General features: G+C 41.9%; 1 protein-coding gene across 1 annotated transcript in view; it reads left to right on the plus strand.

The window, feature by feature from the left end:
• LOC144529315 (adhesion G protein-coupled receptor B2-like) overlaps positions 1-22,907 on the plus strand; it is a 47,254-nt gene that overhangs the window by 16,603 nt on the left and 7,744 nt on the right. Inside the window, exons 9-16 of the mRNA XM_078268328.1 lie at positions 764-835; positions 2,780-2,872; positions 6,576-6,615; positions 7,036-7,050; positions 8,961-9,133; positions 9,323-10,039; positions 12,531-12,566; positions 14,764-14,877. Coding sequence (XP_078124454.1) covers positions 764-835; positions 2,780-2,872; positions 6,576-6,615; positions 7,036-7,050; positions 8,961-9,133; positions 9,323-10,039; positions 12,531-12,566; positions 14,764-14,877 — 1,260 coding nt within the window. The remainder of the gene's footprint in view (positions 1-763; positions 836-2,779; positions 2,873-6,575; positions 6,616-7,035; positions 7,051-8,960; positions 9,134-9,322; positions 10,040-12,530; positions 12,567-14,763; positions 14,878-22,907) is intronic.

Consider the following 22,907-nt stretch of genomic DNA (forward strand, 5'->3'; position numbering starts at 1 on the left):
ACAGTCTATGAATGAAAGTAAGAACAGCTGCGAAGATTTATTATGAATAAACATGACTTGGCTGACTCATTTTATCTTTTTTTTCTGAGCATTTTCACCTAACCCACATCATAAAACAAGGCAACATTTACATTAACTACATTTTTATATTCCATTTTCAACTGTACCAAAGCAGAGATAAGGCAAAAAAAAATATCAGCTCATCACGATTCTAAATGCTTAACTTTTGCAGTTATAATACAGCTAAGAATGGTAATTCTCAAGGTTTTTGTTTGTCATGGCAACACAACACACGTTCTGGCTTGTGAGTTTACCATGTGCACAGAAGTCAGAAATATTGACTGTCAGAGCAGTGATGGAAAGTATTTGTCACTGTAAACTGCTCTGTAAAAATGTAAAATGCGGATACATCTCAGCCCTGATGCAACTGAACCTTCCGGCCAAAAGAACTAAAAATCAATCTGTATAATGTAAGCAGCCACAGGCTTACAGCTTTTTGTGGTGAGTAGAGGTTAGCTGTCCTGCATTAGAATGCCTCTTCTGTAGGGAAAAACTGTCAAAAGCAGCAATGGTGCCAAATATTGATATTACTTCATATATATATATATCATGTGTTACTTGTGGTATGTGTGGTGGATGGAGTGCGTATGGAGGAAACAAAATTGACTATGAAGGTGTGCCATGGTTTAATAAGGTTTGGGAACCACTGCAATAATATAACAATGTGCAATAATTCACAAGCCAATGTTTCTTGCCACTCCAGGTCCTCTTTGCAGTGTTTGACTCTGTCCAAGGTTTTGTCATCATCACCGTCCACTGTGCAATGCGCCGAGAGGTGAGTCCGGTTTGTTCTTCCTGCTAAGCAGCTGTGTGGTTCGCAATAATGTTGCATGCATTTTTAATTAGGCACCACACAGTGACCTCGCCGACATTCACTCCCTATGACAGGTGCGATTTGTGTTTGCATGTTAGTTTCCGGGTCAGTCCAAAGTCACGGCAGAACACAAGGAAACATGAGAGGGATTTGCACGGTATTTATGTCCAATGTTGCGGCGCTTCTTCTCCATAATGCAGTATGATAGTGCAGTATTGTCCGTCTGATCCAAGGCTGCTCTAAGGAGCTTACTAAGATGCTGTATGGAATAAGACGATAAGTCCCTAACTAATAATGCCCTTGAGACAGACATTTACACACACACAAATGCGCACACACTCATTTTTCCATTGGCTAACTCACAAATGCACTCACTTCAATTAATGGATTTACAATGTCATCAGTTTTCCATAACTGTAAATGTGTTGCTGATGCGTGTACACCCCACAAAGCCTTGCCTATATCCAAGAGATCATTATGATATTGAATGCGCTGCATAGTGTAAGTGAATTCTTAAATGCCTGGAATGCTTAGCTGCATTAAATCAATATCACAAAAGCGGCAGGGATCAGGGTACAGTAAATCCAGGAATTATTTATTGTAAATGTATGAAAATCCCTTGCATAAATCCTTCGTAGCTGCTGAACAACAGGCAGAGGCGAGTGCCATACCAAAGGGAGGGAAGGAGGGGGGGAAGACAAGGAACAAGAAAGAGAGTGAGGAAGAATTACGGTGCAAAACAAGAGAGAAGGCAGTTCAAAGTGTGATGTTATTTGAAGTGCAGACAAGTACAGACACAAAACCTGCCGGTGAGCATGGCGTCGGTGACCATGGTGCCGTGCAGCACTCCTGGATGGCACCTGCTGCATGTGAGGGTGCAGCAGAGAATGAAAAGACGGCAGTAGCTCAGTCAGCATGCTGAGATCAGTCGGAATGAAGGCAGGAAAATGAACATATGCAACATGAGTAGAGAGGAAGGAGGATGGAACACAAATTACACGCATAGATCTGTGGAAGGAAAAACATGATTCAAGAGCGAAGCAGGGGATGGAGGTAAGGGAGGAGGAAATAGAGAGGAATGTGGAGAGAGAGGTATGGACACATAGAGGGGCTCTTCACTTTGAAGTCAGAATGAGCTGCATTGGCAACACACACTCACACTAGAGAGCGAGGAACAAATGCCGCCAAGGATGAGTATGGACATAAAGAAAAGAGACGGATGGAAGGAAACAATGGAGGCAATACCCTAGACCACGCAGTATTAATCAGACATGGATTCTACTCCAATCCACTCCATTTGTAACGGCACACACAAACACACACACCCACGGATTCCACTGTGACATAACGCAAAAGAATTGCTTTTATTTGAGGTGTGTTACAAGAACTCATTCTTTGACGGTGGGCTGGTGTGTGTTTGGTTAGGCACCTTTATGTGGGAGGATAAAGAAAAACAAAATGACAGCAGAAGGGCCCATGGGTTAGAACATTACTATTTTGTGCTGTTGGTTTTAATTTGGACCGAGCGCCACTGATCTCACAAGGCTCAAATAGGCCACTTTAAAGAACTGATGTGTGTTTTCTATACCAATCCACTGACTTCTGCATAAGCTACAAACTGATCTACTTTGCGATGAATAAAGCTCTTCCGTTTACTTTGCCATTTTCACATAATTTAGTATTCACTGAACATCTGTCATTGCAACGATAAAGACCAAGAATATAACATTTCTAAGGGAGCGAGTTTCCCCTGCTCCAACATTTGCCAAACTAACTTGAGTAAACGTTCCTCCACTAACTTCTTTCCTTTGCATCCGCCCTTCCTCTCCATCATTTTGTCCCCCTTCTACTTTTCCTCTCTGTATTCATCTTTCCTCTCCTCCGTCCCTTTCCCCCCCCCTTCAGGTGCAGGATGCAGTGCGCTGTAGGATGGGGGGATGTAAAGATGACAGCGAAAACTCACCAGACTCCTGCAAGAACGGACAGGTGCAGATCATGGTGAATAGCATTCCATTTCATCCCAAATTGCAGTCCATTAGCCTCGGACTTACATTACCCCGGCTTGAGCTTTCTGGAACCTTCGGCTCCTATAACAAGAAGCATGATTGCCATTATTGAAGTGCTAAAACTCATACCTGGCTCTTTTTTCTTCACCATTTTCCCCCCTTAACAGGAATTAATTATTATTCCTGCATTATGCATCATCCACATTTTATTTTCCAAAAATGTCATTCCCCAAAGAAATGTAATTTCACTCCCATCCTGAAACTAACTTCCTATAGTGCCATAACTGGACATGAAAAGTTGACAACAAAAAAAACATTTCTGTAACAATATCCTGCTGGAATAACTATCCATGCATTTTCTTTTGACATTCTCAGTTTTTTGTACTCACGACAAGATAAAAATGTGTATATTGCCCACAGCATTTCATGAATTACCAAAACATACACTTCAGCACTTTTATTTACTTTTACCCTAAACTTCCTTCTCTTTATTTGAAGATCACAGAGCTCCCATAAGGTTATTGTGTTTTCCAAATGTGGCTAATAGTGTGATAAATCATATAGACTTGTACTGCCTTGCCAATGTCAGTACGGTCACACTGCTACGATGAGAGCATAAGCGACTTCCCTTTATTTTTCCCTCAAACCTGTTTGCGGTAACGATTATGGCTTTCTGAACGCCCGTCTGAGGTTATCAAGATTAAACTTCAGAGCCATCATTCTGCTCGGGGAGCCCATTATGACACTTTCTCTGTCTCTGTTTTCATAATCGTGAAGAACATTTACAGTCTAACTGTGCTCATTAAAATTTTGGTTGAAGGTGTTGTTATCATACACACAGCTCGTTGCTATGCCTACTATTGCTCTGTCATGGAAGAGAGCTAGTGAACCTGTCTCAATATGTATGACTTTGAAGAAATCTTGTCAGACGGCACATATGCACGGAGGGCGTATGTCGTATGAACGACACAATACTCTTGAGAATATTAATTGTGAAGGATAATTTGGTGAAGCTGCCGCCAGTTAGGCTGTATCACCAACATAATCACTCTCAGGTGTGTGTGCTGTATCTACAGGAAATCTCATTAGAATGTTAAACCCCTGATACCATAAATATGTAGAAGTGTAGCTATCTTGCTAAAGTTGAATCAAAGTTGTCTTTAGACAAATCATTTTGTTAGTTAATCTCTGATTAAAGCTCAGCGCTCTCCTCTACAAAACTGGTTATATCTTCTCCTCTAACATTGCAACTTTATGTTTTCCACTTTTTTTTTTTACACCATCAGAAGTGTCCAAACGTGAGCTACTGTGGGCAGCAGTGTGGCTCTCTGCATTACAGCACATCCCTGTGCCTGTCAGGTTGCCACCCACAGCAGTTCCCACCGACAGGCCACCAGGCATGCCAGCAAGGCTGTTACCACAGTCTGCCCCGCAGCAACCCCGGGCTAGAGCACAGCCACGCTCATGAGCATAGCCCCATCCTGAACAATACTCACAACCACGCTCATAATCACGTCCACAACCACATCGGCAGCCAACCAGTATGTCACCTGTAGAAAAACCACCGTCATTATGAATAGTAAAGCCCATAGATTGATAAAAGGTGGAATCTGTAAAATGATATTTTGCAACAAATATTAGAAATTAAAATTTCAACATTTTGGAAGATACGCTTATTTGCTTTCTTGCCAAGGGTTAGACATTAATAAAGATATCATTCTCATGTCTGTACGCTAAATATGAAAATACAGCTGGTGAGATTAGCACAAAGACTGGAAACATCTCATAAGCTTACTATTTAACATTATATCTTGTTTGTTTAATCTGTACAAATGTTTAAAAACCTCACATTGTGGTTTTACCGGGGGTTATGTGCCGTACTATTTCTTGGCTTGGGGCAGGGACTTAATTTAATTTCAGAAGGTCTTTTCTCCGTGCAGGGATCACCCTATGTTCACAGTTAACAAGATATAACATGCTAATTAGTGAGATTAGAGGTGCTGGTAGGCATATTATTTTACCTTTGGACAGAACCATGCTAGCTGTTTCCCCCTGTTTCCAGTCTTCTTGCTAAGCTAAGCTAATTCATTGCTAGCGGAATCTTCATATTTAGGTTACAAACATGAGAGAGGTATGAATCTTCTCATCTGACTCTGGGCAAGAAATAATACACTTATTTTTTTGATTACATATTGCACCTTTAAATCTTAGTAGGAATACCTGTGATGTATAAATAGAAGCATGATTACTGTAGCAGGGTAAGCCGACAATGTCTGTAGTCTTTGGGAATTATTTATTGTTTTAAGAAATGATGGTTTTCTTTACATTCATTTCAGTAGTAACCTCACCAAGTATGCTGTATATTATAGGATGTAAATTCAGTCAGTAGGACTTGACAATAGGGCTGTGTTCCCTTATGGTGTTTTTACCATTGTTTGCAACAGTTGATGTCGATGACTCACTGTACTTAACCTGTGAGGCTGTTGCAGAGAGAGTGTGTTATAGTTAAAATAAAGATGATTTATTTTTCTCAATTTGGATGGCAGATAGGGACTATCTGGGAGAGAGAGAGAGAGGTTTCTTTCATATCCTCATCCGTCCATTTAGTAGAGACCCATTAATGGGGCTGCGGGTGATTTGCGTACTAAGAGCTTTTCCACTCCTCTGAGACCTTTACACATTCTCTCCTTCTCTCTTTCAGTTTTTCATTTCTCCCCCTTCTCTTTGCCTGTGTGGCGTGCCCAAACTGTCTAAAATCTGTAGTTTATTATCCAAACAAAGGCTTTTGTAAGTGAATCCCGCTGAGGACAGGAGAAGGCTCTGTGGTGAGAGAAGGGAGGACTACAACTGCATAGCAATGAGCTTCACTTTCACTGAAGTTTCGGAAACTTGAGTGGTGGCCATTTTGGAAACAACACTTCTTCATTCAACCCACTGTCCTCTGGGTTTGGGAGTGTTTCTTTACCCCAAGGAGTAATGTCACCCTGCTTTCCTCAAGTGAATTCTAGATCAAGGCTAATAAACATCATATTCTGTTCCCTTATCTACATAAAACTACTACTGAGTGCAGATAGCGTTGCTGTGAATGTGTTTTGGTTGTTGGTGTGAATAAATTGTAGAAACATTTTGTATTCTTACGTTGTATATATTTTTTTACAGTCTAAGAAAAGCTCGGCGGGAAGTTTTGCTTTGTCTGGTACAGCAGATAATAGTTTTGCTGCGGTGTAAATTTCTGTCCCTGTTTGCATTTAGACGATAGCGAGGTGACTGATGAGGCATACAGTAGCATTACATACCTGGAAAAAATCCACAGCGCTCTGCTCGTCTCTTTCAAAGACTATGTTTGGATCTGCTGCTGTGAACTGATACACATCGTGAACAAAGTAGCAGTGTGTGCCATCATACAAAATTGTCTGTTCTTTTTGGTTTGAAAAGGCTTTGGACAAATTCACTATATGAAGAAATCTTTTCTTCTTTTGGTCTCGTTCACAAAGGACATTACTAATTGACTGGGTTGGGAGGTGTCACCGTGGCAACAGATCCTATTATTTTCTTTAATGTCAAATTTCAGCATCAGAGTCATTGGATAGAGCATACCCATTCAAGATCCAATCACTCATCAGGCCTCTATAATGTAGTGAATGTAATGACACTCATTGTCTTTCCTCTCTTCCTACCCTGCCACCCTCTCTCAGACGGATTTTGAGAAGGATGTGGACTTGGCATGTCAGACAGGTGAGCTCTCCCTTCCACCTGATTTCATTTTCCCTTTCTCCCTTTGTCTCTCTTCCTTTTGTCCAACACAGGATTAGCATTGCAGAAAGACAATGGAGATCTGTAACTTAAGCAGGCTGCTGTGCATGTTGATAAAATGACAAGAGATGATGTGCTAGATCTCGACACAGTTGTGCACAAATTATTATGCCTTATCAATCACACTGATTCTGCCCAATAAGTGTTCAGCAAGCATATGTTTGGATGAGACTGTGTTTAATTGCGCATGATAATAACACTCCTCAATGTGTTCCGACTGGTTTCACTCGCAGCTGACAATGGTCGTGTGTGTGTGTGGGTTGGGGATGTGTTACAAATGTACCACAATGTGTTGTGCTTGGAAATATTAACACAGTAACTTTCCCCCCTCCACCCTTGCAGAGAGAGGACACCCATGTAAGTTTTGCACCCAATTGACCTTCTTAACACTGCCTGGTCCGTCCCTTAACTTAATTCCTATAGACGAATCCGGGTTGTACTGTAGAACTAAGGAAGCTGCCATTACTGCAGTGGCACCTCACATGTAAACTTGCATCTAACAAAGGATTTCCCTTCTCAAGCACTTTTGCCAAAAAATCTGTCAAATTAATCCTGGAGAACCTTTTCTACAAACTCTACAAAACCTAAACTTTCCAATGAAATTTGGTTGAGTTTTAACAAAAGTTGTCTTTTCTGGGCTGTGCTGTTCTCAGCTGCTTCCACAGTGGAAATTAAAAGCCATATGAATCTGCTCACAGAAATCAATTTCACTTGTATAAATCTCCAATAAATCATTATGTATCAATCGCAAAGGACCGATTAGTGATCGCAAAAGACCAAGCCACCTTATGTCTCTTGCTAGCTGGAAATTCCACTTGTGTTTCAAATCCTTTTTAAATGCTGCATTTCTTCTGATTATCTTCAACCATACCACCAAGCTACCATTATTCCACACAGCAGTTTGATAGCCACACTGTGGAGGACAGACAGAAGCAGTACGTTAATGTTACTTTATTTGCCCCAAAGGCTGTGTAATAATTAATATATAACTTTGTCAGAGGTGGCGACTGCCAACGGTGATTAACCCAAACATCTATGCTTTCACTGTCAGTGTAAATGCGTTCAGTTGAACTATGCCACCACAGTAATGAAACAACTGCCGGATTCATCTATAGGTCATTCTCTGGGTCTCCACTGTTGGATGCAAATGTGAGGGGATCAGATTTCCCAAAACCTATCCAGTCCTTGCTGGTATGCTCAGACTCAGCATGATCCAGCTTCAACTTTTAAGGAAATGTGTAGAGTGACATTTTGTCACATCAATGCTGTTAACATGAAAATGGACTGCGCTACATGCTTTGGTCCAGAATTGGATTTTCAGGCCACAGAGTAAATATTCTTTCCTCTGATGGTGACAGAATGAGCATGACATCTGGCATGAACTTCCAAACGGTTTGGGTTTTGTTTGATTGCGATGATAGATTGGTGTAAGCTCTGAACATCGTCTCTCATCAGCATGTCAGTTTATTTTAGAGTAGCTACTTTAGAAATGTTTTGTATCTTTTTGTAGTTTTTCCTCAACAACATGCATGAAAGCTAACCCAAAACCACTGGAAGTAGTTTTATGTTCTGTTTTTATTTACGGTGTTATTAAATAAAAATCATGCCCTCATACCAAAATACAAGTTGATACACATTCATCATTCAGTATTGAAAGAACATAAACTCACACAGACTCACACACAGGGAATAATAAGCTGGTGAGCAAGTTATGGGCCAGGACTCTGTAGCGAGGGAATTTGGCTCCATTTCATTTCAAGCACACAGCATTTTGCACTCAAGCTCTTCTTCCAAGCTAATAAAAATCCTGGCTCACCGGCAGACCTCGAGATGCAGCAAGACTTAAGGTCACAGTGTCAGAGACAAAACTCGTCTCAGCTACTGTGAACCATATAAGCCCAAAATGAGAACTGAAACTTTTTTTTGGAGATGCAATCTGTGTCACAGCTATACATTAAAGCTGCAGACAACCTTCAGTATCACAACCTAAGTTATGTTTCTGTTTCGCCTATCTGTCTATCTATGTCAACTGTCTTCTGTTTGGCATAAACTATATCAATTCCTTTCCATTCAACATCTTTTCCTCTTTCTCTCTCTAAATGTTCCTTTTCCTCACCCTTTGCCCCTTCTTTTACCTTACCCGTAAACCCTTCACCTCTTCTTCTTTTCTTTCTTTCATCAACTATCCTAACCCTTCTATTTTATCCCTATCCCCCACTTTCTTGTTGCCTCCACGGCTTTCCTTGTCTCCTTGTATCTCCCTCTAGTCATATTCAAGGAGGTGAACACCTGTAACCCAGCCACCATCACTGGGACCCTTTCCCGCATCTCCCTGGATGATGAGGATGATCCCAAACTGGCAGCCCATCAGGAGGGGGGAGTGGGGGTCAACTTTACCTCCCTCCCCGGGAACATCCCCCCTCCCAACCTCATCGTACAGGTACGGGATTGAAGATTACATTGACTTTTGACATTGACAGATTGGATGATAAGTGTCTGTCTTTTCTGTTAAGAAATCTAGCCACAGGACGTTCTGATTTGAGTCATTTTGACTCAAATGAGATGATCTTGCTTTCAGGAAATACTTGTAAAACTAAAACTAAAAAGTATATTTTTTTTTTTCCACAAGGTTCCAAATCTCGGCGGCCTCAATGAGCTAAGCGAGACGCCTCTAAAAAAGGAGGTGAACGTAGATCAGCAGAGACAGCAGGGGCAGCAACGCAGCGGCGCTCCAATCTACCTGTGCACCGAGAGTGGCCTGGGCTGGGCTCGACCGCCCCCTTCATCCAACACCTCCCAGGACGGAAGTGCCGGAAGCGTGGGGAGTGGCGGAGTGGGAGGAGGAAGTGGAGGAGGCGGGGAGGGAGACTACATGGTCTTACCTCGTAGGACGGTCAGTCTGAAGCCTCCAGCGCCCTCCTCCCAAGGAGGAGGCCTGGGAATGGGGGGCGAGGACCAGCCTCTTAACATCGCAGTGGAGGATCCTCCCTTCCCCCCGCCTCCCTCACCTCTGACCCTCCACCCAGCTGAGAGTGAGGCGTACCCGGCGGATTTTGTGCCGTCGAGTGTAGGCGACATGAACATCGCCATGAACCTCAACCGCTCCTATGGGACAATCAAAACCATGCCCCACGGGCACGGCCACATGATGGCTCAGGGTGGTCTTGTACACTCCCACGGAGGACACATGCACTCCCACGGGCATTCGCTCCAGCTGAAGCCAGGCCAGAGGCCGTCGGTCAGACAGATTCTGACAGGGGGAACCACAGTGGAGAGAACCAGGACCCTGCCACGCAACCTGGGCAGCACCAATGCCAACAGCAGCCTCTCAGCAGGATCCCTAGAGGTGGGTAAGAGGTTGAGAGATGAAGGAAGGAGTAGTTGCCAGTGGTGGTGGTGCAGCTTCTTTACTATGTCCACCTTTCACTTGAGCACGCAGTTGATGTTCACAGTTATGGATGTGGTGGTTGTATGGCTATAAGTGAAAGAAGGAGAGAAAGACAGCAAGGGGGAGGAAAGTTATCGGCAGAAAATGTTAATGTGACATTCTGTATATGCAAGGATTTTAAAGGATTATAATTTAAACAAGAAAAATGCAAATAAAACCATTTGCATTTAATGTAGTGTCACATTAGGTCAAGAAAGTTATTGCATTGGGAAAAAACTATTTTAACCAATCAACATTCCATTTTACCTTAAGAAAAATCAATTGTAAGATTCTATACTACACTAAATTAATTTTTGTAATGAATATTTATGGCTACATAAGAATATGGGAAGAAGAGAAGTCAGTTTGTAAAGCTACAGTAAATCCATATAATTACAAACATTACAGTGTGGCCTTCGTCAGTTCAAGCAATTCTAATACATAGTCTTTGATATACAGTAACAGTATGTCCAACACACTGCAATAATAACACAGTTGTGTGCTTCAGAACAAGTCTGCTATGACAACTGCTATTATTCTCAGCTGAGTAGTATTCACTGCCGCTGACTGAGACAATGAGCGTTGAAATGAGTTATTCTCTTAATGACATGACAGACAGCTTCATCTTAGTTTACTGTGTGTGTGTGTGTGTGTGTGTGTGTGTGTATGTGTGTGTCGGCGTGTGGGTGTGTGTGGGCGTGTGGGCGTGCGTGCACATGCGCGCATGCGTGATACCCCCTCCTAACCATACAAGGTGGCACAGCAGATGGACTGAGACAGACAGGATCAGAGGAAATACCCCTGGTGAATGTCTTTCAGCCCACCTTAATTTTACACACATAAACGAGCACAGGATAACACAGACTCATAAACACACACAATCACACTTTGGATCTTCCCCCACTGGCATCTTGCTGACTCACAAGGTTGATTAAGGAGATGGAAGCGACACTTTCACCGAAAAGTGCAGATGCTTCATTTAGGGCTGAGGACGTTAAGGACGAGTCATTAAAACTCATAAAAAATCAGAGGAGCTACGAGTGCACTCATGAATAAAAAAATAAAAAAATTAATCGGCAGAGAAACCTGCGGGATGTAATTTACTGCTATAATTTCACCCTGTTTGAATATGCTTGATTTGGAGATGGATATCAGAGCATGCCTCTCAAGATTAAATCACAGCAGTGTTTTACCCTCCAATTCAAACATGGTGACGCATAATTGAGGGATCACGCAAATGTACTTACAGTGTTCATTTCACTGTCGATTTTTGGAAATTTCGAGGCTTGGAAATTTAAACTCTAAATGATCTCGTCAAGGCGGGAGAAGGGTTCACAGGCCATATTATTCTATCATCGTAGAAGCCACCGCAGGGAGTGTTGGAATATGAATGAGTTTTTCCATATGCTAAAATGTTGGCTGTAGAGGTCAAGTTATTGTATGATTTACTGAAATAATGAAAAACTAGTGTGTGACTGTGGTTGCCTATAGGACCATTATGCCATCATAACAGCAAATCACAGCAGGTTTCCTTATGAATTTTGAATGAGTGAGTAAATTACTTATGATGACTGCTTTATGTGTGTCCCCACCAAAACATGCAATATACTGTGTATGTATATGCATGTTGCATGCCTTCCATATTACAAAGCACACTGAATCACGGAATTTCTCTGTTTAAGGTAAGGATTCCTCTGTAGGTAATTGAATTGTGTTTTATGAGCAGTGGAATTCACAAAATGAATAGGACATCTCAGAGAGAAACTCACCTCTCTATCTGTTTGCATCTCTTTACCTTTCAAAACCTTGGCTGCCATAGCATCCGATCAGCAACTCTGCCCTTTTAAAGAACAAATACAGATGTTAACTAACTGTGGAGAGCAGCTCCTCTCACTGCCAAAATGCAAATCTGGCAGACAGCAAGAGCCAAATAGGAAGTCAGAGATGTAATGCAATGCAATGTCAGGGCCAGATGAGTTGGAAATGTCTGCAGCTGTTAAATTGGAGGCTTGTGTGCCACGCGGCTATAGCTGCAGAGGCACTTAAGAGGGGAGTGGTGGGGTCCAAACAAGATTAGAGGATGAAAACCATTCCTCATATGTTTGTTGCAGCTCTTTTAATCGGAATGTCTCCTACAAATTCACCAAAAATAGCAAAGGGGATGATTTATTCTGGGGGTTGTAACTTCACTAATCTCATTACGTTGAAATAGAATGAATGATTTGCTTTTTGCCTTGACATTTGTAAGAATATCTGTATCGTGTTAGCATATTAGCTTCTTGTTACTGAACAATGGCACTGAGAGATCCACAGACTGATTGAGATTGAGAGGTCTAGAGTTCAATAGTGGTGGAGGGGTTGGTCATTGATGCTTTCTTCTCTCCCCCTGCCCCCCCCCCTCCTCTTCCAGAGGAAAAGAGTACGGTACTCTGAGCTGGACTTTGAGGTAAGATCTCGGACCTCACCCCCTGTCATCAGCCTGTCTCTGCTTTCTTGTGCTTCTGCCAGGACTTGAGTAACGCATAGAGGAGCAAAAAGCACTGCTAAATCCCTCCCTTCGCACCTGTGTCTCCCTTGCATTTAGAACTATGAACTGTTTCAGACCTACCTCACGTAGTATGCTGTTTCTCCAACAATGGCCTTTTTTTATCTGTCTTAATGAATGATGTGTCAATTAAAAGAAAAACATTCCACTGACATGTACAATTAAATCAAACAACACTGTCATGTCATTGTGGGGGTCCTGGTTGAAGAAACAGCAAAGTAGAGTGCTTCTTGTGTCTGAATGAATACAAGTAATTCAGTTATGGGTCAACACACATGTGGCCATAGTTGATTGGCTGTTAGAACAACATGGTTTGACACTGTGTGAGTATGTTTGTGTTAGAATGACCTGGGTGTCCTGTGAATCTCCAGCCTCTAGCAACAATAAAATAGCTCCCTTTGCATTGCTGCATTTTTTTGCGAGAATTCAGTTTTATTTAGACTGTTGCAAAGACTGGACATTCACCTTTCACCATGGAGATATATCTTTCATATAGAGGGTGTGTGTGGGGATGAGCTACTAACAGTGACTATGGCTGATTGTTTTACTTAGCTGGCAAATTTACTAGAGAGTCATTTGTGGCCGCTGCATGAATTTAGCACAAGGAGATTGGCTCTCATGGAAATGAACTCTTTTCTCATCAATTGACTTTTGACTTTTGAGAAAGAGGTTGACATAGAAGTACCACTAATATAGCATGTGTACACTTCCATGATTCAATGGAAGCTAAACCCATTTTCATCCATGTTTTTTTTTTTTTCTTCAATTAAGTTTACCCATCTTTTTAGACCGTCAAACATTACTATATACATATATAAACTACAACTTTAATCATTATTTTAACAGTTTTAAACTTAATTAAGAATATAGTCTTTTAGGGGAAATAATGCATTTCTTAAAACTTAAAGGAGTACTCCATTGATTTGGTATTGCACTTAAAGTTGGGGAACTTGCAAGAGACATTGTCAATCTCTAGCTGAGATATCTGGACTTTTATTTCTTAATATGGGTCAGGGTCCAGAAATCCCACATTTCCCATAATGCAACTCAATAGTGTCTTTCATTAGTACCCACAAATGCCCACTTATTTCAAACACCGCACCTGATGCACACAGGCTTTCTGTTATGCATTTTAAATCACTACATAATTGAAGACATTATACAGTAAAACTGGGTAGTACTTCTTGTAGTAAGTAAACTGAACTTTATCTATAAAACCGTTGGAGTTCCCCTGTAAAAGAGTGCTTTATTTTGAAGTTTATGAAGATCACTTACAGGAGGTTTCATTGGACTATTGATGATATGATTAATGATGACCAAAAACCATATGACTCAGACAAAGAAAACTAAAGATGTAGCAGCAAAAAAGGAAGGAACTAGTAGCACCTTCTTAGCTGAGCAGAGATGAGAGTGCCCACTCTGAAGTAATTGGAGCCAATGCTAAGCGCCAGTCCTGGCCGGTAAGTGTGCGGTTGTGAGTGCTGGCATCTTGCCCCTGTGTCACTTTCAACCCTGCAAGCTGCTTTGACGATTAGCTACTGCCGAGCAGCTCCAGCACTGTCCATTAGCACAGTGACACAACAGCAGTGGCACTGACAAATGCAGTTTGCTGTCAGAGAATTAAAGATCTGGGTTTAGCTGTCCTCTAGACGGACATATTCAGAACACAGCGAAAGCTGTTTTTGTCAAATAGCCTCTTACTAGTGTGAGAGTTAAATTCCAGCCCTTCTCTTAGACATTTAATGAGTTAGACAAATTCCTGAGTTAACGGGAGCTCCAGTTAGCAGGGATCAGTCTGGAACAATGGCATTTCTGTCATTTTCACCAAATTTTCACTTAATTGAATCCTCCACAGCACTCCTAGTTGCCGAATTCTTAAAGACTGAGGAAGCGGATGATGTATGAGCATGAGCCAGCAATCAATCGATCTGTCGGCGTCCCCTCTCTAACCCCTTTTCACGGCTGGCATCACTGCAGTCCTTAAGCCTTTTACCCATTCACGTTCCCCTGCCTGCCCCTATATTCCCCCCCCCCCCTTTTTGCTTTTTTTGTTTCCATTTGGTTCATTTTTGCTGTCCCTTCCTTTCTTCCCTTCCAGAAAGTGATGCACACTCGCAAAAGACATTCTGAGCTGTACCATGAGCTCAACCACTCGTCCAAGTTCCACACCATAGACAGGTATAGCAGGGACCCAGCCATGTCCACATTCAAGGTAAGACCATTGCCCAAACGCGGGATGGGAACCTGCTGTACCCATGCACCTCCACCCCTTACGCACATTGTCACAACCCTAAAACCCCACCCCTTTAACACTAAATAACTGATACTGGAAAGCAAACTTCTGCACAGATCAAAATTGCAGTAGCATGCTTCACAGAAGCATGGCTAAATATTATTAGCACTTAAGTGACATTGCTTATTCTTGCAAATGCAGCTTTCAGACGATTACAGTCATAACAATTTGCAGTGATATACAACATGAGGTACAGCTGAAGTGGAAATTCTTTCTTCCAGCCAAATTGCTGCATTAGAAATGTAACAAGGGAACTTGAATGTAATAGTGTATTTATTTTTTTATTGCCATTTGATTCACTCACTGTTGTACTTATTGTCACATCTGTGGAGAATATAACAATAACTACCTCATCAATATAACTTTCAAGGCACATGTTATTCCAGCTTTCTTACTGTAAATATCTTTTTATACTGGCTTTAATTGGCCTGAACTTGCCTTATTAAATACCTGTCAAAACAGTTGATCACATGAGTTATTAGCTCATATTAGCTAATCAATCATGGCCCTCTCCAAGTTCTGCAAGTTAAGACCTGTGAAACTATTTCTTACTCTTACCAAATCACCTCACTATAATGCATTGCTGAAAACACATTTGTGCCTTTGTCTATGCCTGTGTCACTGGTAACTGTGTTTGTCTGTGTGTGTGTGTGTGTGTGTGTGTGTGTGTGTGTGTGTGTGTGCGCACGTGCGCGTGTGTGCGTGCGTCCGTGGGCTGCTTGGGTGGGCACCTGTGCGCATGAGACACAGAAGCATCTTTGAATCATTAATAGGCCATTAGCAGCAGATGAAAGAGTCCCTGCTTGCTCTGCACTGACCTTCAGCGGGCCAGTTTCATTACGATATCAACACACACGCACATGCTCGCACTCCCCTCATCTGCGGAGCTTTAGTGCGTGGAGCCATGATGAGTTAGCCAACCTTGATAGGTGTACTTTCCCCTGGCATTGGCGCCATTCTGGTTCACATCTAATTTACACTGCCAGTAGAGGAATAGAGGCCAGCCTGACATCTCTCATATTCCCCATGCCATGTAGCCACACACATACTGTACACACTCACACACACACACACACACACACATGCAAACACGCTGCCATTTCCCAATGCCAGACCGGCGGCCTTTTCCTTCGCTATTCATTTAGTCAACGTCTTGATCAAGATTTTCAGAAGCTTTGGCTGACTCCCCATTCATTAATGCCAAGCAAATATTTTATGGAAGAGAAGAAAAATGGCAGGCTGCTTGGAAAGGCATCAGCCATATATTAGAAGTGTGTGGTTCCTAACTGTTGCACTGCAGAATGCTAATGCGCCTCACAGGGTGTGCAGGTGTGCTTTGAGATTATGCCCAAATGTAAAAGAAATGGAAGCCCAGCCACAAATAATATACAGGCTATATTTAAGCTAATTAAGACAAATTGGAATGCATATTTCCTCTGGGTTAGTGACGTCATATTACAAGTTATGAAATGAAAGGGGCTGCATAAATATGGCTTACTTATCCAAATCCATTATCTTAAAAGTAAGTAGGCAGTTCACTTAACTGTGAATAATTACACAGATAATGCTATCAGTGTCGGGCATTTGACAGGACCCAGCTTGAGTTCAGCTCTGCTGTTGTCAACATCTCACTTTGAGAATCAACCCCAGACACGGACATGCTGACTATACAGTAATTATGGAGATGAGAAGGGGGTGTGTGTGTGGGGGGGTGTGCGTGTCCATACACTTGCATATCAGAGTGCCTACATGTGTGGTTGCATGCATCCTCTGTGCCTTGTTGTAGGCAAGAGTGTATGTGTGTGTGTCTGTGTCCTTTTGTTCCTTTTTGTTTGTGTGCTCATCTGTTTGAAGCACATACACTGTGTTTAGGAGACAGTTACTGCATGAGTAATGATATAATTGTTTCATAATAACTTTAATAACCTCCTTTCTATGACATATAACAGACGTTGACAGTGATTTTCCCATATACTACATGGGTGCTGTGATTAAATAGCAAACATAATTGCATTCACTAGGATATCTTCTCAAGGATGGACACACAAAGTACTGTGGAAGTTGATACTCTCCCTTAACTTAATATGGCCAATTGACTTAGTCACTTAAGGACCGGCTCTATTGAGCGTATCACCTTTAAATGATGAGGGAGGTTAGCCAGTTCCAGGCAAAACTAGTAGAAGGAAAATCCTCACTTACCTGTCTAACGATGAGTCATCTACCTCTGGCAATGATAACTCAAAAACTCATCCTAACCCTCCTGAGTTTTGCAGGCCTCCCTCTCTCCTTTAAAGTGCCTAAATAGTATTTTAAAACAGACCCTAAACAACTTTTAACCCCTTCTAACCACCGCGGCCGTTGTTCGCCCACCACAGGTCCCCCCTCCCCCACCACCGAGGCACAACACCGAGCCATCACTAGTGCGCAGAACGTCCCTCGTTTACAAAGAAAGTCAACGTAAGACATACTAAACCCTGCATAAACCTCGTGCAGTAGAGCCCTCTTAACTCACTCTAAGGCCGATGAGTTGATGCGCTACATGTGAATGTTTGTCATAGTTTGCCACTGTATGTACTGTATCTGTGTTTCCATGCTGTAAAAAAGTAAATTTCACATGTAATTTACTGTTCGCTGAACCTCTCCCCCAATCATAGTTTAGCAACCATAACTAGGCACGGCAGACCTGTCAAGCTTTAGATTCGTCCACGAGTTGAAGTGGTGTGCATGTGTCTGTACTCAGCATTGAAAGAGCCGAAGGAGTTGTGTCTTTTTGTCTAGCCTCTAGGAATGTAAGGAATGGATTATACAATGTGTTTTGCTACTCCAAGCTGCAATAAATAGTATGCCCGGCTAACTAGCTTACTACATACATTAACTGAGCGTTACTTAAGGCCAAGAAGCACATCCTTAGTTTGTATGTTTAAACGTTTAATTTAAAAACAGCCCTGTTCACTATAGCACACCAATTATGTAGTATTGTTCCACTGTGTGGAAGCTTGTTCTGGAAGCAATAGCGGAGTTTAGGCTAATGATGGAGCTTCATCTTCGTCTTTTAGCACAATATCATGCATATAGCCATCAGTTTTTTAGACCCTTCTTCTCACTTAAAAAGTCAGCTGAAAACATAGAACATTTTAAGTTTTCAACCAACTCATGGAGCTATCGTTAACACTAGCTTGATTAACTAGCTATAGCTGATGAAGACGAAGCCCGAACAGACACTGAAAGACCGAAGAAATTGACAGTTTCAGCCAGCTGAAAATGAGAAACCTGCTTATGTCTAACTACCTTTTCAAGAAATAATAATCATTTTGATGGTAAATCTGCCACCGTTGTCGTGGTAAACTGCATATGTGTCTTGTGAGAATGGAAAGCTTGACGGCTTGAGGTGTAGCAACAGTAACCAAGGGGGTTGGGGTTAGGCCAACAGTCAATTTAGAGTAATGTACCCTATACTTATAGTAAGTAAATGTTTCACTGAAAAGCCTATTTCAAGACTATAATTATTCGTAGTTGGTCAGACAGACAGTGTCAAAACTATAAGCTCACTCCATGTAGCTGCTCATCTACTACCAGCGCTGTCTCGTAGTGAAGTGACTGTATTTAATGAGCCTAAATATTAGATGGTCTCCTAGTGGTGTGGTGGTGTAACAGTTCAGTGCATCACAGCTTGTACCCCCTGTGCTTCTGCATTCATTTAATGAATGCTAATTCCCCTTCCCCCATCAACTCCCATACAAATCCATACTGGAATATATGATCTGGAATCACTATAACCAGAGAGATTGATTTGTAAGGCGGTCTGATGCGGGACTGGATTTATCTACCATGACATACATTTTTCAAATCACATTTTGTTATTGTTTTGCTCTTTTCGGCATTCATGTGGCGCCACTGTGTGGTGTGACAATCCATACATGCATTGTTCCTATTTCAGTGCCTGAATTAAACCTTATGACCCAAACACCATAACAAAGTGATAAATCAGTTCATAAAGATAATGACCCATCCAAACCGCTTTATAATCACCTCATAAACCATGATACTCTGTCCATAAACTAGCTCATTGGCACTAAAAAAGGGCCAAACATGATGCACTTTGTATGGGTGCTGGTGAGAGAAATATCCCAAAGGATTATAGGGTCAGAAGAGATCTGATCCATTTTACTTCTTTGGAAAGGTAGGATCTCTGTGTTCAGGAGATGAGTGGATATCAGAAAATGTCCCACACAAAAACTTATTTTTTTCTACTTTCACATCTTATCCATTTTGCTGTTCAAGTGAAGTAGGCTTAAAGTGGTCTTGGGCATTACATGTGCCATCTCAGATAGAATCTCTTGATTTCTGCTGTGCTTGTCTTTCCTTTTCACTCCAAACCACTTTTCACAACTGTTGTTGACTCTATATTGCCCTGTAACCAGTTATCCCATATATGTACCACACTGATAGCTAGAGGTTGTTAATAGATGACTTAAGTATTACGCGTAATAGATGGAAACGAGGGGGAAAGACGTGACCGGAAAGAAGGGGGGGAGGCAGACACTATATTACAAGACTCCCCATTAACCTTAATGTTAAAAATCACCTTGTCTGTCTTTTCTATTAGGCTGCTGAGGCTAACGGAGCCATTCCTGTAGTCTGAAAATGTACATGTCTCTCTCTGTTACATATTCAGTTTTTAAGAAGAAGAAAAAACATATGCGTGACCTTTAAACTCTACTCTGCAAAATGGCTTAGCCTATTGATAAACTATCACTAACAAAGGTCACTTGCATGCTGTGACACACACATACATTTCTCCTGCCGGTTTCAGACATCTGTGTGCATTTTAATGCAGTAAGATGCATAGCAACTCTTATGCAATCAGAATTGTGGCTAGTTACAGAGGCTAATATTGGTCGATTGTAGATTCTTCGCTATTATTTATGCTTTGTTGACATCACGACAACAGCTTCTGACTTTGACTCAAGTGTTTTGGTATAGATACAGTTGCCCCCATACAAGAATATATTTCAATGTAACACTTGTATTATACTCTGTTGAAGTGGTCTTTGCAAATGATGAAAACAAATCCTGCTCTGTTTTAAGTGCAGTGGATGCTCAGGCAGGGGCCATATGGTTAGCAGAGAGATGGAGTCCATTTTCATTGTGTCTCTCATGATGGAGACAAATGGAGTCAGTGGGGTTACTGAGAGACCGAGTGGATGTAGTGTTTATGTAACACAGTGTGCATTAGAAATACTGTGCGCGTTAATGTTTAGATTAAGAACAGCTTCTTGGCCACAGTCAGTATGGAGTGTCGTTTTCTATCCTCTCCGCAGGGTTCAGAAGGTCATAACACAAATTTGCATGTGGTGCCCAGTGAAGTGTCGTGCCTCTCTGTGTGTAGGATGGACGGTGTGTGTTTGTGAGAGAGAGCTAGTTTGCACTGTGTAATGGCCTGGCTGATGCATTTTTTAGCTCTCAAATGGGATATATTTCTATCCCGTCGTCTGCTGTGTTCTTGATTAAATGAAGCGTGCTTGGCTTCCCTCTCCAGATAGAGAGCGAGGAGTTGTGCTCAACGCAGTGGGATGGAGAAAAAGACAAAGGAAACAAGTGCTCTACTTTGATGTGATTTCACTCATACTAGATCAGAGCGGGGACAGCAAGAAACATTTTACGATTATGAAAGATGTATTTGCAATTCAATCTAAATGGCTGGCTGTAGGCGTTTGTTTGAATTCTATGATGAAATCCTATCTATGAGGCTACATATGGAAATACATTATGATATATTCTAAAAGGGTTCTTCCATTAACCTGCCCCATAAAAGAGAGGTAAGACCTGAGGTGCTTTCTTTAAGCATCCACAGTTAACATTAGTGGCTGTTATTGATATTCCAGCATGTTTTTAGACCATTGAAGGGAATTGTAGCCAAGGTAGTGTGTATGCTTTGAGGATGATGATGACAAAAGACTCTATTTATTGTTGATTCAGTAAGGGCAATTTGCCTGCACTTGTAGACCCTGTAGGTCTTGATAGTCAATTTTCTGGCATTAAAGCGCCCATATTATGCTCATTTTCAGGTTCATAATTGTATTTTGAGGTTGTACCAGAATAGGTTTACATAGTTTAATTTTCAAAATACACCATATTTTTGTTGTACTGCACATTGCTGCAGCTCCTCTTTTCACCCTGTGTGTCGAGCTCTCTGTTTTAGCTACAGAGTGAGGCATCACACTTCTATCTCATCTTTGTTGGGAGTTGCACATGCGCAGTAGCTAGGTAAGGACTACTAGCTAGAAGCTAGCGCTGCTAGCGGTTAGCCACCTCGTTCTCAATGGCAAAACACTGCTACAACACCATATAACTACTTACATGTCCCTCGTCTGCAGGTATTCAACGCAAAGTTGGAAGTGCGCCCTCATTTAGAAGAAGTCTCCTGGCTAATCCTGCCTTGTACTGACCGAAGTTGGAGAAACAGCTAGCTGATGTGGTATTAGCTAAAGTGGTTAGCACACACCAAATGTTTCGGCCGATGACGTAGACGGCCCTGCCGATTTTGACCAGCTCACCCGGAGACTGAAGGCAGGTTACATTCAGAAACCCGTATCTCACTCAAAACATCATGGATGTTTGTTTTTTTCTCCAAGTTTGTATGCGTGTGGAAGCACCAGAGACACAAAATAACCCCAAATCCCAGAAAAAGTGATTTGTTTTCATAATATGGGCACTTTAAGCTGAAGGGCTTCAATTTCACATTTCAGCAATAAAGCAAGTCCTCTCCTCTTCTTCCTCTTCATATCTCATTCTCCCCTCTATTCATCCTCACGGCCTGACATTTTCTCTCCTGCAGTCTCCCATCGTTTTCTCATTTCTCCCTCTAAACTCAGCCCTCGTGGCACGTTTGAGGCATTAATTGAATAATTAATTCCTCTCATTAGCTTGTTTTTAATTATTTCCTTGCCCGCTTCTCTTTGCCGAGTATAAACTCATCAACTGTTTTCATCCTTCCACACAAATTGCCCATGAAAACTGAGGGCTGGCGGAGTGTAGCTTCAGCACACTGGCTCTATCAGTGGCTCTTAATTAGGGGACAGTTTGCCCAGGCAGAACAAGCCTAACACTGGCTTCGTGCATCAAGAGGCACAATACTAATTTAGCTCATTTAGTGTCCTTGGGCCAATTAAAGGGAGGTGAAAAGGGCTGAATCGCTAGCTGGAACGTTTTTTAACTATAGGAGCACGGGCCTTGGATTGCATCGCGCTGCATTGCACAGGCCCAGACACTCTGTGTCTGATTGCTCGTTTGTTTGCAATGTGTTGCACTAATGGAATTTATTTGCCCTACATTCTCCAGATTTGGCTCCTTTGAAAGGCCTTATTATTTGTGACACAGATTCCTTCCCAGTTAGGTGGTAAATGGTCCTAAAGACTGCTTTGCCCAGTTAGTCTATTTCTGTGCCCCCTGATAAATTATGCCAGTGTTGAATAAGCAATTTTGGATCATTATCTTGATGATATAATGAAATAAACACACACAAAAACCTTGAAATAGTCCAATTCTGGTTCAGTGACCCAAAGCCCACTGACAGCTGTGACACTACAGTCACGTTCTGGTATCCACTCAGTCTACTCTTGCGTTGTTTGATGTTGCTTTCATTTTCCTCATGTATAAATGTGATTTAAGTTTGTTTCACGTGAGCCTCACACTCAGTGTATGTCTTTTCTTTGCCTTACTGCCACATTTTATTGATTTGTTTTTTTGTTTCCTGTTTTATGTCCTTTGTTGGCTGACTGGGCCTTGTGTTGCATGCTTGTTGTCATGTCCCAGTTTGAATGTAGCCAGACTGTCAGCAGAACCATGGGCATCCAAGTCAACAAAGGTAAAGTTAACCCACGTACCCACAAGCACCTGTCCTCTCCCATCATCTCCCAATGACAGCTTGCCACATTGCTCACCCACAT

This window comes from Sander vitreus, chromosome 14 (genome assembly GCF_031162955.1).
Source record: "Sander vitreus isolate 19-12246 chromosome 14, sanVit1, whole genome shotgun sequence".
In the NCBI taxonomy this organism is placed as follows: Eukaryota; Metazoa; Chordata; class Actinopteri; order Perciformes; family Percidae; genus Sander; species Sander vitreus.